This window comes from Tenrec ecaudatus, chromosome 14 (genome assembly GCF_050624435.1).
Source record: "Tenrec ecaudatus isolate mTenEca1 chromosome 14, mTenEca1.hap1, whole genome shotgun sequence".
NCBI classification, from domain to species: Eukaryota; Metazoa; Chordata; class Mammalia; order Afrosoricida; family Tenrecidae; genus Tenrec; species Tenrec ecaudatus.
In genome coordinates, this window is record NC_134543.1 from 28,806,631 (window position 1) to 28,820,930 (window position 14,300).

Below are 14,300 nucleotides of genomic sequence, written 5' to 3' on the forward strand. Positions count from 1 at the left end.
GATGCTCGGCTCCCGTCGCCGGCGGATGTCGTCACCGCCGCGCCGCGCGGACGCAGAGCCCCGCCCTCCAGGGAGCCGGCGAAGGGGCTCGGCTTCCGCGTGGTCCGCACGCTCTTTGCCGGCGCCCCGCCAGGCTGGGCCCCAGACCCGGACTCCTCTCGCCGCTCCCAGCGAGGGAACACACTGCGTGAGCAGCGCACCCCGGGGGAGGCCGGGGCCCCGCGACAACCGCTGATTGGCAGTAGAGGGGTTCACTCCCCATCTCCTGCTCGGAGCACGGGTGACAGAGCCAATCAAAGCGAAGACTGATGGAAAGGACCCAATCGTGGGGCCGGCCTGAGGGCGGGGGCGGGGACGGATGGTTCAGGTGGACTCCTGGCTGGAGGTGGCTTGGGGGAGCTTCTTAGCCCACGGCGCTGCTGCCGCCGCCGCCGCTGCTGCTGCTGCTGCTGCTGCTCCTACTGCTGTGCTGGGAGACCAGTCTCCAGGTAATGAGATCTGGAGGGAGAGGAGGGAGGAAAAGCATCTATTCGAAAGGATCCAGAGAATCTGGAAAAATTAGCGTGGGGTGGAAGGGAGGTCCCTGGGAGAAACGAGGATGGAGAAAACTTAGTAGGTTCGAAGAACGAATGAATGGATAAAGGGATGAACAGTCACCCCGAGCTTAGTATTGTGCAAGGAGCCCTCACTTGTCTGTGTAATTCTCATAATAACCCTTGAAGTCCAGCTCTTCATTTTGCAGGTGAGAAATACGAGGCAGAAAAGTGTGCCTGACGTGCCCGGGGTCATACAGCCTCCAAACTTGAGAGTCTACAGGTTAGAAGCAGAATAGGAATTCTTCCTACATGCCTCTCCTGGGGCAGGGCAACATGTGTTAGATCGCTTTGTTGCTGTTGGGTGTAGGGGGGTCATGTCAACTCAGAGGCTCCCGCCTGGTCCTGTACCATCCTAACAATTGTTATACTTCAAACCATTGTTGCAGCCGCCATGCCAGTCCATCTTGCTGAGGGTCTTCCTCTCTTTTGCTGACCCTCTACTTCACCCAGCATGATGTCCTTTGGCAAGGACTGATCTCTCCTGATGGCATGTCAGAAGTACACGAGACTAAGTCCATCCTCAATTTTAAGAAGCATCTGGCTATACTTCTTCTAAAACAGATGTGTTTTTCTGGTAGTCCATGGTATATTCTTTTAAAACACTGGTTTTTCTCAGGTCTTTATTATTCACTGTTCATGCCTATGATGCAATTGACAATATGGCTTGGGCCAGACCCACTTGAGTCCTCCAAATGACATCTTTGCCCTTCAACACTTTAAGGAGGCCATGGCTGAAGATTTTCTCCCCGATGCTATGTGGATAGTTTAACTCAGCTGACTGCCATCGAGCCCATTCGGACTTCTAGCCACTCTGTAGGGCAGAGGAAAACTGCCCTTACAGGTTTCTAAGACTGTAGTATGGAGGTAGTAAGCCTCCTCTTTTTCCCACAGAGCAGATCGTGGTTTCGAACTGCTTACCTTGTAGTTGGCAGCCCAACTCATGACCAGTACACGACCAAGGTTTCAGAAGGCCCCAAAGCTACAGGGGCATGGATTTGAGGGCTTGTTAGAGCCATTGAAAGTGTGTCCAGGCTCTTCCCTCACCAGCTATTTGTTAGGATTTCTCAGACTGCCTGTGAAATGGGAGGCATTCACTCAGCCAGAAAGGAAAGCATTTGTGCAGCTCTTCCTGACCCTGGGAGGACAGAACCTGAGTCTCCGAGGGAAGTGAAAACTGAGGAGATCGCTGCCCTGCTGTAACCCTGTGATGCCCGGTTGGAGTCCCAGTCTCTCTAAAATCCAAGAAAGCCCACCTCTGTGATTCACCTTTCTCTGAGGGGTTTGTCAGTCCCTCCCCCCTTCCTCCTCTAGGGTCCTCTCTACGTGTGTGTGTGTGTGTGTGTTTCACACTGTCTTGAGCCATTGTAGAATTGTTCTGTGTCCCGGCTAGGCAGGGGAAGACCATACTGAAACTCCTACAGCCAGAGTGACAGAGGAAGCCTGAGAGTTTATTACACTTCAGGCCCAGCAAGTTAGCCTGTGAGCAGATAAGCCATGGGCCCTAAAACAGGGCCCCCAAACAGGACATCCAGCTGACTGCTCCATTGTTAGATTCTTTACCCACAGAGGCTTGACTTAAACCCTTTCATGACTGATGGGACATACACGAGGGGCTTCAAAAAGTTCAGGGGGGAAAAAATCCATAATCTCTTAACTCCCATTTTCCCACTAGCTTTTGGGATCCCCACATGAAGCACCCACCAACATGTGGCCTCTCTGGTTTCTTAGGAAACCGTCTCAGTCATCAGATGGGTTCCTACCTGGCAGGGCCTATAAAACTTTCCCCCCACCATAATATCAACAGAAAACTCAAAGCAGAAACTAACTCAGTCCTGAAAGGATTAAAGTAATTGAAACCACTGCTCAGCAAGCATTGATACAACTTCAAATATATGTGTGTATATATATAACACCCCTAACTGTATTCTGTTACACAGCCTAGAGATACAGATGTGACCCCTCTAGAGAGAAATATGACCTCTAACCGGATTTTTGCACACAGCCTATAGATCAGCAGTTCTCAACCTGTGGGTTGCAACCCCTTTGGAGGTCGAACAACCTTTTCACAGGGGTCACCTGATTCATAACAGTAGTAAAGTGACAGTGATGACGTAGCAACAGAAATAATGTTATGATTGGGGGGGGTGTCACCACAACATGAGGAACTGTCTGAAAGGGTCCAGCATTAGGAAGGTTGAGAACCACTGCTATAGATACAGATGTGATCTGCTTGTCTTCCTCACAAATGGGAATCTGAGCAGAATATCCTCCCCCAGCGAGGCAGTATTGTGAAATGAGCCTGACAGATGATACTTTGTATCTGAGCTCTGTCATATATACTGTGTGACCTCAGGCCTCTGTGCCAACCTGAATCTGTAAAATGGGGATACTAATGATGCTCCCTGACCTCAATGTAAGGATCCCATGAGAGAGCTTCTGTTAGCTCCTTGACCCAGTGCCCGGCACATGGCATGTGACCCCTATCTGTGAGCAATCATCATTTCTCATGTGAAGTGACATCCTGCTAGCTGATCCCCTCCCACTGGTTCTCAAGGTGCAGCAGTTTATCCCTTTATAACAGTAGACTGTCCAAGGTTAGGAGCCTGGTGCGCATGAGAACCAGAGTCGAGAAAAACAGGTATGGCACCAACCTTACACCCTCGGTTCCACTCAAACGTAGTAGAGGCTCAGAAGGACCTGTCTGTCACTCATAGCCAGGCTGGGATCTGTTGCATCACATGCCTCCCAAAGAACTGGCCTGACTAACGAGGTTAAAAGTCAACCTGTAGGAGGAATGATTTGGGGCACTGCTTTGGAGAAATTGCATGGACAGAAGTCAGTAAAGCGGACCCACAGCCATCAAGTCAAGTAGGACAACTGACTACGTATTGCAAGGCGTGTATTTGTGTGTGACTGCATACTGAGACGCACTTCTATACACAGAAGTCCATCTCGTTGCTCTGTAAGGACGTTTACCGCCATTTCTTCATCTCCTCTGCTCCCTCGAGTCTGTCATTCCCAACCCTTGAGATTCTTTAGCGCTTATGGCTCGGGGTCAAGATCAGCACACGTTGGTGTGAGATCACATCATCCTCCCAGACAGCATGGCGAGGCTATGAAGCAGGAGGAGCTGGGTTTGGACCCAGCAGAAAGTGGGGCCACGGGTGGGCTGTGCAATTGCCCCGTGGACTTGAGACGAGTTGATGACGCAGATGACCAGCCTGCTCGAAGCTGAGAGCACCGTATGTTGAAGTAAACGGACCCTCATCTCTTGTCCCTCTGCCTCTGTCCCCCAGGGAGAACACGCCATGGGCCGGTTCCTGAACGTGCTACGCAGCTGGCTGGTCATGGTCTCCATCATAGCTATGGGGAACACGCTGCAGAGCTTCCGAGACCACACCTTCCTCTACGAGAAGCTCTACACAGGCAAGCCAGACCTGGGTGAGTCCGCGGGGCCGTCGCATGTGGGGCAGCCATGCTGGGCTGCACGTCAGAACCGCCCCAGGGAGCCAAAACAAGCAAAAAGCGCAGCGTCTCACACCTCTGCCCTCCAACTAGACTTCCCGAACCTTTCCCCGACCAGGGCCCCGGAATCTGTTCTTTAAAAACTCCCCAGGCAATTCTGGACTGCCCGATCCAGTGAGGTGTGCCCACGTGTGTACTAGACTATGGATGCCATGTGGCCCTTTTGCACCCCAAACTTCTCTGACTACCTCAGCCTTCTTTTTACACCACCCTGGGCAACTGGTCTGTCCAAAGAAAAACAAAAAACCAGAAGAATCAGAAGGGCAAGTAAGGAAATGTAGTTCCCTGGTGACGCTCTGATCCCGTACTAGAAACAAACGCATTGCCACTCAACAGCATCCCCAAGGACAGAACCAGCCCCACCCCCCTTAGGGTTTCCAAGCCGGTCGTTTTCACCGAAGCCCACGTCGGCCGCATCTTTCTCCCACAGAGCTGATGGACTCGAACCACAGACCCTTCTGTTAGCAGCCAGGCTCAACCACGGCACCACACCAGGAAGCCAGCCATAAAGCAGTTTTCCGTGGTCTCTCATCAGGTGCCCCCCCCCAGCCGGTTTTTATTCTAGGTTTCCGAGGGAGAGCATCGAATCCCAGATCATCCCCAACTGTGACAGGATCCTTGAGGAGATACCCCAAGCCCCTGATTCCACACTGATATTGGCCCCCCGCCCCACCCAAAAAGTAAAACTTCTGAAGGAGGTCTGAGGTGGGCTTGGCTGGCGCTGAGTCCCCCCAAACCGAGAGCTTTCCGATTCCAGCCTGTGCTCCCTTTGCACCCCTCTGTCAGGGCGCTGGTAGCCAGCAGCTCCATCGCGTGGACAGCCAGCCCAGATTCAGACACTGGCCTGGCCCGGTTTCCTGCAACATCCGGGTGTCAAAGGAAATGAAGTAGGCTAAGGCTCGTTTTGAACAAAGCTCGCAGGCTCCCAGGGCAGCGCCGTGGGAAATTGGGCGACACCGTCCCAGATTCTTGTCCTCCATGATGATCCGGGAGTCCTGGGCAGATGCGCAGCGTGCCCGGGCGATGCACAGTGCAGCGGGCACAGACCTGGCTGCAGGATGTAGAGCTGACCAGAGATGGGTGTGCCCATCCCACTGGCGGTGGAGATCGTCTGCTCCCTCATGAGCGAGGGGCCGCCATGGGCCTCTGCTGGCCTAGCGGTGCTCTGAAGGGTCCTGCAGCATTCCTGCTGGGATCCGGGCTGATGGCGGTTCTTGGTGCTGCCCAGTGGATTCCGACTCATGGCCACCCCGTGCTCACCGAGACCGGCTACATAGGGTTTTCAGACTGGCCTCGGGGTGGGATCTGCCTGTTGTTGTTAGGTGCCGGCAAGTCAGTTCCAACCCATAGTGACCTGTTAGGCACAACGGAAAGAAACTGCCTGGTCCTGGGCCATCCTCACACGTGTCCCTGTGCTTCAGCCCATTGCTGTAGTCATCTCTTTAAGGGCTGGCCTCGCTTTCGCTGCCCCTCTACTTCGAAAGACATAACCTCCTTCTCCTGGGACCGGCCTCTCCTGACAGCATGTCCAGAGTGTGTAAGACGAAGTCTCACCAGCCTTGCCTCTGAGGAGCCCTCTGGCCGTACTTCTTCCAAGACAGATCGGTTTGTCCGTGTAACAGTCCATGGTACTTTGAACAGTCTTCTCTCTAGCACCACAATTCAAATCATCGACTCTTCAGTCTCCTTTATTCAGGGTTCCCACTTTCACATGCTTGAGGGGCAGTTGAAAATGTCATGGCTCGTGTCAGAGGCACCTTAGTTTTCAAAGTTACATCCTGGCCAGGCTTGATGAATACCCCACATATCTAACAGTCTTTTCATCAGGAGAGAGAAAGGATTTTATAAAGAAGATCGCCTTCCAGGGCTCACCCCTAGGGATTACCTTGGCACTTGGTCTTTTTCTCACCTTGCTATCGCCTAAAGGCCTTTAGGGATGTGAGTTGGGTGTCACTGCCCACTTTTCCAAAGACTGGGAATCCTTAAAGCCCAAGGAACCATGAATGGTCTTTCTAGTTGAGAGTCTTGTCCCTCGACATTGTTCTTGCATGGGAGACCGGCAAAGGGAGGGAGCTCTGTCTTGGTGTTCTAGCATTCCCAGGCTGCTGGGCACCGTGGATCCATGGCTACCCACCCACCCGCAACAGGGCATTTGTTTCTAGGAAATACCGATGCCCAGAACCTACCTCAAAAGAGGATGATACCCAGGTCTTGGTATTTTATGAAATTCTTCCAGTTAAAGGCCCAAGGTTAAGAGCCACTGTTATGGTAGAATCTGACCCAAACTTTCAAGATGAGATACTTAATGCAACACTGTCGGAACCAACCCACCACGATCAGGTTATCCCAGGCAAAACACCAGAAAACAACAACAGTGTTTTGTTTCACTACCATGTGCATAGGAAACCAGTCTGCTTTGTTTTTCGGTTCAAATGAGGTAGATCTGGAGTCAGGAGTCTTAGATCTCATAAGGGCCAGTGGCGGGCCTCCAGATTGGCCCCACTATCTCCGAGTTCTCTCTAGAGTCAGCTTTCAACGTCTCAGCCTCCTGGGCATCTTGTATTGACAGACCCACCTCTGCACCACACCTGTCCTGAAGGAAAACTCATGGGGTATGCCCAACCCAGGCTGGCTCCCAGCTGTAGCAGGGACAGCCGATAAAGTGCAGGACTCCTGTCTAAGTGGGCTTTTTGCTGGGCTTCTACACCCAGAGCTCTTGGCTAATGGAGGCATTTGAAGGGGAGTCGAGCTCTGCTCACTCTGGAATGCCTTCTAGTTCCCATGTACAAGGAAGCTTCAAAACTTCTCTGAGAAAAAGGTATTAAAGATAATGGAATGTTTGGCTCGAACTTTCTGAAGCCCCCGTGTGCCTCCCAGCTGCAAGAGCGTTCAGGCTCAGCTCCTCCGTGCCAGGACCACCAGTGAATGAAGAGGCAACTCGGGGGAGCCCCCACCCCTTGTCAACACTCTTGTTTGTTTCTGCCGCCCAGTGAATGGCCTGCAAGCTCGGACCTTTGGGATCTGGACCCTGCTCTCGTCCGTGATTCGCTGCCTCTGTGCCATCGACATCCACAATAAGACGTACGTACGTGGGGGGCGGGGGGGGCAGGCAGGCCCATTGCCCTTGGGGACCCAATAATCATTTTGAAGATTGGCCTAGTTGATAGGTTCCAAGCCTCAGAGGCATAATAGGCCGAATGGATCTTCCCTGAAGCGTGGCACGTGTGGGATGGCTGTAGCAGCAGGACAGTGTCATAGTGCCCAGTAGCCTGCAGTGCCCTCTTCCACCGCTTGTCACAGAGCCAGCCTTTGTTTGACTAAACTCGCCCTCTGAATCCACCACTTCCACACCCACACAGGTTGGGGGGCTGGCATTCATTGATCAGAATACCCGTCAAAGGTTAAGCGCTACTTGAAGAGTTTACATTGTTCAGGGATGACAAGCGACCTGGAGCTGATTTAAAGTGCACTACAGGGCTCAAGCCCACCAGCCACTGCTGAAAGAAAGACGAGGCTGTTTGCTGCTGCTGCTGGAACCCCTGGTAAAGGAGCTCCGGGGGCGGGCTGGCGTAGGTTAGCAGTTCAGAACCACCAGCCGCTCCACAGAAGAAAGATGCAGCTTTCTCCTCCCATAAAAAGTTCCTTTCTCGGAAATCCACAGGGAGAGCTTATTCCTGGGAGTGGCCTCGAGGGCAGCAGGTTGGAAGATATGTACAGCTGATAAGTAAAGCGACACCGACTGACATACAGGCTGAGCACTCCCAGATTTTGCCCCGGGGGTGGCTAGTCAGTCCCCCACAGATGACACCCGGGGACAACTGTGCTCTTTTTAGAGCACCAGACCAGACACCCCTCATTTTCTCACATTCCTCCTTAGGAAGCAGGAATGAATGGAAACCACACTGCATGGAAAGGCAGGGTTCCCAGTCAAGTCCATAAGTGAGGTTGAAAGGGGCCCCGGGACTCCTGACTTCTCCCCTTTGAGGGCACCCAGACTACAAACAGCCATGTGCTCTGGTCTAGAGCCAAACCCTCTGCCACCGAGCCGATCCCAGCTCCTCGAGACCCGAGACGGGGTTTCCAAGGCTATCCGTCTGCCCAGAAGCAGACAGGCTCTCGGTCTCACCCCAAGAAATAGCTGGTGGGGTTTGAATTTCTAACTTCAAGGATGGCCCAGCAGGCCTCCTCCAGGTCTAGGTGATGGTTTAGATACCGGTTCTGGCCACTGGGTGGGGCTCAAGCTTTCTTCTCCACAGTCAGCATCCCGGGGACAGTGGGTCGAAGCGGGCTTCACCCCAAACAGGCTTTACCCTAGCGCTCTCGGCGACTCGGGAGGGGAAGAGGCAATGCTATGGTGCCCGGAGTTTCCCCTGCATGACCTTACTGAAGCCCCTGCTTCAGCACCCTGGAAGTAGCCCCGGGGGTACAGGTGGATCCACATAGGCTTGCTAACCACAAGGTCAGCAGTTTGCAAACACCAGCTCCTCTGCAGGAGAAAGTGAGGCTGTCCGCGTCCATGGAGTGACTGTCTTGGGAAACCCACAGGGGTAGTTCTGCCCTGCCCCATAGCATGGCTCACCGTGAGTCAGAATTTGACTCCGTGGCAGTGGGTTGGGTTTGGGTTTTCACAGTCCTGGGGGGCCCTGGTGGCGTAGTGGTTACACTTTGGGCTGCTAACTGCAAGGTCAGCAGTTCAAAACCACCAGCTACTCCACAAGACTTTCTCCTCCAGTAAAGAGTAAACAGCCTCAGAAACCCACAAGGGCAGCCCTACCCTGTTCTTTAGGGCCTCCGTGAGTCGGGGTGGGCTCGATAGCAGCGAATGACAGCCCTGGGAGGGAAGCCACTCCAGGTTATGATTGCCACTCCAGGTTATGCCGTTCTGCATGCCAGGGAAGAGACCTAATTAATTGAAGCTGAGGCCAGCAGCCTCCAGTGGGATTTAAAGCAGCGCCATTGGCCCAAGGTCTCTCCGACTTTATTTTAAAATGCCTGGGTTGGTTTTTTTTTTTTCCTCTTCGAACTTGAAACTGTGGTTTATTTGTCCTAGATTGACATGTATTTTTGGAAGCAGTGTGACTTAGTGGAAACAGACTGGGACGGAGAATAAAATCAAGGAAATGGGTTGGGCCCTCAGGCAGGTCTGTCAGTGACAAGTTGTGGTGACAAGCTGGTTATCGACTTGCCCAGCGCCTAGCCCTTCTTCACCTGTAAAATAAAGAGCTATGTCTGTGTCGTGCTTCGGGGAGGCTGAGGGGAAGAGAAGGGAACCTGGGAGCACTTTAAAGACCTTTGCCATGATGGGTGGATACCTGTGGCATACGGTATTACACACTGGACTGCTAACCACAAAGTCAGTGATTCAAACTCACCAGCCACTCTGAGGGAGAAATGAGGAGGCTGTCTGTCTAAGCACAGATGTCATAAACCCAAGGAGAAGTTGTCCTCTGTGTTGTGGGATCGCTGTGAGCCAGAATTGCCTTGGCAGCTATGGGTTGGGTTGGGTTTGAATTTGGGTTTTCCCTGGTGGAAGGTGGTAGCTCGGTGTGAGGAGTGTATCTTGGATTTGCTGTGCTTTTAGCGTGGGCAAAGAGAACCCAGCCCTCCTGGTGCCTCCGCTGCCCATCCCTTTGTCCCCCCTCCCAAGAGAGCGGATCACTCCATTCCCCTAGGACTTTGACCTGTGCACTCTGATCCGATTCCCTCCCTGGCAAAGGCTCAAAGTCAACACCCAGACGTACAGATTGACTAAGGGCAGGTACACATGGACCTGGCGACCCCAGGTGAGCGTGGCAGACTCACTTGTGCTCACGCTGCCTGAGTGGCGCGGCTCAGCTATGCTGTAGCTGGGCTCTGATGCCAGCCCCATCCTCTCCCTAGCCCACTGAGCTTTTCTGTGCCCCCTCATTATTGTTGGCCGTCGTCCGTCCCAGTCCCCGAGAGCCCCCTCGCAGGCACAGGGGAGCTGTTAGCACAGGACGCTTCAGGTGGGGCCTTGCAGAAGCAGCGGGTACGCCTAACAAGGTGCCTCTGAGGGGGTTGGCACTACCAGCCGTTGACGTCACACTTGTGTGCTCGCGTAGGCTCTACCACATCACGCTCTGGACCTTCCTCCTGGCCCTGGGCCACTTCCTCTCTGAGCTGTTTGTGTACGGGACTGCGGCCCCCACGATTGGCGTCCTGGCACCCCTGATGGTGGCAAGTAAGCGCCCTCCCCGCCGCGGGGGGCCTGGGGTGGAGGGGCCGGACCAGAAACCGGGAGGACAGCGCCGTGTCCATGGCGACTGCTCACCGCTCGCTCTGCTTCAGGCTCCTCCGTCCTCGGGATGCTGGTCGGGCTGTGGTACCTGGACGGAGAGCCAGTTTCAAGACAGAAGAAGAGGAATTGAAGCCAACACCTCCGCTGCCGAGATGCCACTGTCTTCCACCTTAGGCAGCCTCTTCCTCCGCCTTTCGCTGCTCTTCCTTCCTTTCTGGCCCGTCATTAGGCCTCCGGTCAGCTTCTAGCTTTTTATAGGTTGTTGGGTTCATTTTTGTACATTTAAAACAATTTTTTAAAGATATAACCCATCACCATTGAGTCGTTTCCAACCCACAGTGACGCGACAGGACAGAGAACTGCTCCAGTGGGTGGGGTGTCCAGCCTGAGGGGAGCAGACTGCCTTCTCCACCCCAGAGCGGCGGGTGGCTTCTCCCGGCTGGCTTTGCAGTAACAGCCTAGCACCTCACCCACAGTCATTGCCACTGGGGTGCCCTTTCAGATGCCATTCTCTCCCCCAAAGTACGGCGTGTTTGTTCACAGGGTGTAAAGTGAGCAGTGTAGCTCTGGGCCAGGGCACTGCCAGCACAGTGTTGTCCCCTCCGTCCCCCCTTTGCCTTTGGCCTTTTCCCTTTTATTTCTGTCCCTCGATTCAGCTTGTGTAGCTGGCGGGGACACAGGAACTGAGGAATGTGACGCTGCTGCGCCCACCCAGACCGGCCACTCTGCTGCTGGACCTCGACTCTGCATCTTGCGAGGCAGCAGACCCACGGCTGTCCTCCCGGGGTCAAAGACTGTTTTTAGACCTTCTGGTCAGCTGTGTTTGTGTGTAATAAATTTTGTAATGAAGAGAACTGAGCTCTTGGGGAACCTCGGCTGTTTCCACTTGGCCGGATGGACGAGGACGCCTGCCTCCAGCCCCGTGGTTCAAGCGCTCAGCTCCTTCCCATTCATCCCGTCTGTCCTCCTCCCTCGGGCCTCTGCACTTGGGACGCAACAGCTGGGAAATGGATTCTTAAAGCCTAGGGCAGGGCCCAGCAGAACTGAGGCAACAGCTGTGTGTCCCAGAGTTGGGGCTTGCTAAGTCAGTACTACCCGGCGGCTGAGCCTCTGCCTCAAACCGGGTTCCCTTCTGGAGCTGAAAGTGAATGCAGGAATTCTAGGCTTCCGCCCCACAACACATCTAGGAAAGCAGTTCTCTCACTGCCAGGGGAACGATGCTGACTCAGCGACCCTACAGGACAGGGTAGAACTGTCCCTGTGGGTGCCCAAACCTTAAAGGAGTAGAAAGCCTCATCTTTCTCCCAAGGAGCAACTCATGGTTTTGAACTGCTGACCTAGTGGTTAGCTGCAGCCGCTCCCTACCCCCCAACAATCCACCGCTATGCCACCAGGAATCCCATCAGAGAACGCTCAGTGGCTTGAACTAGTCCCCCTCATTGTAGGCAGCAATCGGAATAGCAGTGATCTCCTGAGTCAAGCTTTTAGAGCCGCCCGAGTCAATGAAATCAGAGAGAGAGTTGAGCGCTTGACGGCATGTGTCAGAATCATGACTGCAGAGAAGTCACGGCAGCATTCCCAAGGCTAAGGTGGGTAAAATATGGAGCAGACACTTGAAGTGGTTAGCTGCCTTCACAGCCCAGGCTTGGCTCCCGGGCCAGATGACTTACATTGAAGCATCGCGCTGTCTCCAGCTAAGACCTGCTAACAGCGCCAGCTGCCTAGAGGCATAGTGCCGCTCTCTGGCGAGGGAAACAGTATCACAGCCAAGTGCACCCAAGTAGTCAGGTGTGAGCGATTGGGGAGGGAGGGTGAGCCAGCAGAGAAAGCATTTCAGCTTATGCCGTGGTACTTTGGCCAGATCCAGCCCTGTGTGGCTGGTGTGATCGTAGAACAAACACTTCACTCCACCGTTGACGCAGAGCCAGAGCACCAGGCCCACGCGATGAGGGCACCGAGGTGCAGTTCCCTGCTGGGCAGACTGGCTTCCACAGCCTTGTCTCTCAACACTTCACCCACCAGGCTGGTCACCTCTGCGTCAGTGTCTCTGAAGCACACTGGAACCAGCCGCAAGCAAAACCAGACTCACTGCCGCAAGCCCAAGCTGGCTCACAGCGAGCCTGCAGGACGGGGTAGAACTGCCCCTATGAGTTTCCGAAGCTGTACCCTTCATGGGGTAATGGAGAAGCCCTAGCGGTTACACGTTAGGTTGCCAACCTCATGGTCGGCAATTGAGACCACCAGCAGCTCCGCGGAAGAAAGACTGGGCTTTCTACCCCCGTCAACCGTGATGTTCTGGGAAACCCACTGGGGGTCGCTATGAGTCAGCACTGACTTGACAGCAGGGAATCTGTTTCTTTGTGGTTTGCTCCCTCAAGGACAGCTGGTGGTTTCAAACTGCTGACTTTGGGGTAAGCGGCATAACCACTCTGCCACCAGGACTCCCAGAACCATCCAGGGGGACTGCAAAACCACAGTTGTTGGGTGCCACCAAGTGACTTCCTACTCCTGCCGGCCTTACGTTCAGCAACGAAACACTGCCTGGTCCTGCGCTGTCCTCAGGGTCTTTACATTTGAGCCCGTCATCAAGTCATTGCCTTGAGGCCTTCCTCTTTGTGCTGCCTGTCCGCTTCACCAAGCATGATGTCTTAGCTACCACGCTTTATCCTGGATTAGAGCAGAGTGTGTCAGTCTAGTACTTTAGAGAAACAGATCCACCGAAACTCATGTATAAGAGAGAGTTTTATATAAAGGTTAAGTGTGCATCAAGAAAACATCCCAACCCAGTGCTGCCCAAGCACACAAGTCCAACATTAACCCATCTATGTCCAACACCAATCCACAAAATCCTCCTCAATCTCACAAAACACGCAATGACACCGACTGCAGGAGGAAAGCCGAGTCAGTGAACGTGTAAACATCTCAGCACTGGCCTGGGTCTCCACACGGCTGCTCCAGCACCCAGGGTTGCATCGGGTAGGTCCATGCGGCTTCTCGGGGGTGTCTTACAGGAAGTGATCCTTGCCAGCTGAAGCAGGGAACTGGCTAAGGCAGCTGCACCCTGATCCGACCATCAGAAAGCCATAGACCCAAGAACTAGAAAGGCGAGGCTCACTGAGCCATTTATCCCTCCGCCCTTAAATTAACCCCACATGTGTTTATCGGCCAGGTTGGCCCAATAAACTTTAACTCTGACTGAGTAATTTTTTTTTCCTGAAAAGGGACACTAGGCCAAATCAGTTTGGGAATCCCTGCTATGTCAACAGACACCCTCCTCACTGGGAGATCATGGAGGAGGCTCCTCTTCTAGCCGCCCCCCCCATCCCTCCCTCAGCCCTGAGAAATGGCAGAGGCCCTGTGGACTGCCCAGCGCCGTCTCTGAGCCAGAAATGACGAGGCTGACCACTCTGAGTATCTTTTATTACCTTAAAACATCTAGCATTACAAAGAGAAACCGCACATTGCGATTTTAACATAAAGCAATGGATTTGGTAAACGTTTGAATACGCTTTAAGGGTCTGGAAAAGTGAACATTCTCTGTATTCAAACGTGACACTTCCCCACCACTCCCCCAGTCCTAACTGATCCCCCCACACCAGGAGGGTGAGCGTCTGTGCCTGGCTCACACCCCAGACCTGGCTCCACTCAGGTCAGCGGGGGCGGGGGGCACCCCAGCATCACAGTCAGTGTGCAGTGCCCTGAGGAGCGGAGGCCTGGGCAGCGGCTGCATGAGGACGGGTCACGTTGGCAGCTGCTCCCAGGACACACCCACCCTGTCATTCCCAGGAGAAATTACGGAAGCCCTTGAGTAGCACCAAACAGCCTGCGAGGCAGGACAGGAGGTCAGCTGGCCCCATTCCATTTAGACCAGTGGTTCTTCACCTTCCTCACACCACCACCCTTTCAGACAGCTCCTCATG

General features: G+C 53.8%; 1 protein-coding gene across 1 annotated transcript; it reads left to right on the plus strand.

Moving 5' to 3' along the window:
- Positions 1–47: 47 nt before the first annotated feature.
- On the plus strand, positions 48–13,575 carry ERG28 (ergosterol biosynthesis 28 homolog). Its single transcript, XM_075531005.1, has 5 exons — positions 48–488; positions 3,893–4,037; positions 7,112–7,202; positions 10,205–10,323; positions 10,431–13,575. The coding sequence occupies exons 2-5, from the start codon at positions 3,905–3,907 to the stop codon at positions 10,508–10,510; spliced, it is 423 nt and encodes a 140-aa protein (XP_075387120.1). The 5' UTR covers positions 48–488; positions 3,893–3,904; the 3' UTR covers positions 10,511–13,575.
- Positions 13,576–14,300: the final 725 nt, after the last annotated feature.

What these genes read in the sequence shown, in the direction of transcription:
- ERG28 (XM_075531005.1), top strand. Translation starts at nt 3,905, where the DNA reads ATGGGCCGGTTCCTGAACGTGCTACGCAGCTGGCTGGTCATGGTCTCC. An exon ending in CACAGGCAAGCCAGACCTGG is followed by an intron (nt 4,038 to 7,111) that starts GTGAGTCCGCGG and finishes TCTGCCGCCCAG; the next exon opens with TGAATGGCCTGCAAGCTCGG. An exon ending in GGCACCCCTGATGGTGGCAA is followed by an intron (nt 10,324 to 10,430) that starts GTAAGCGCCCTC and finishes GCTCTGCTTCAG; the next exon opens with GCTCCTCCGTCCTCGGGATG.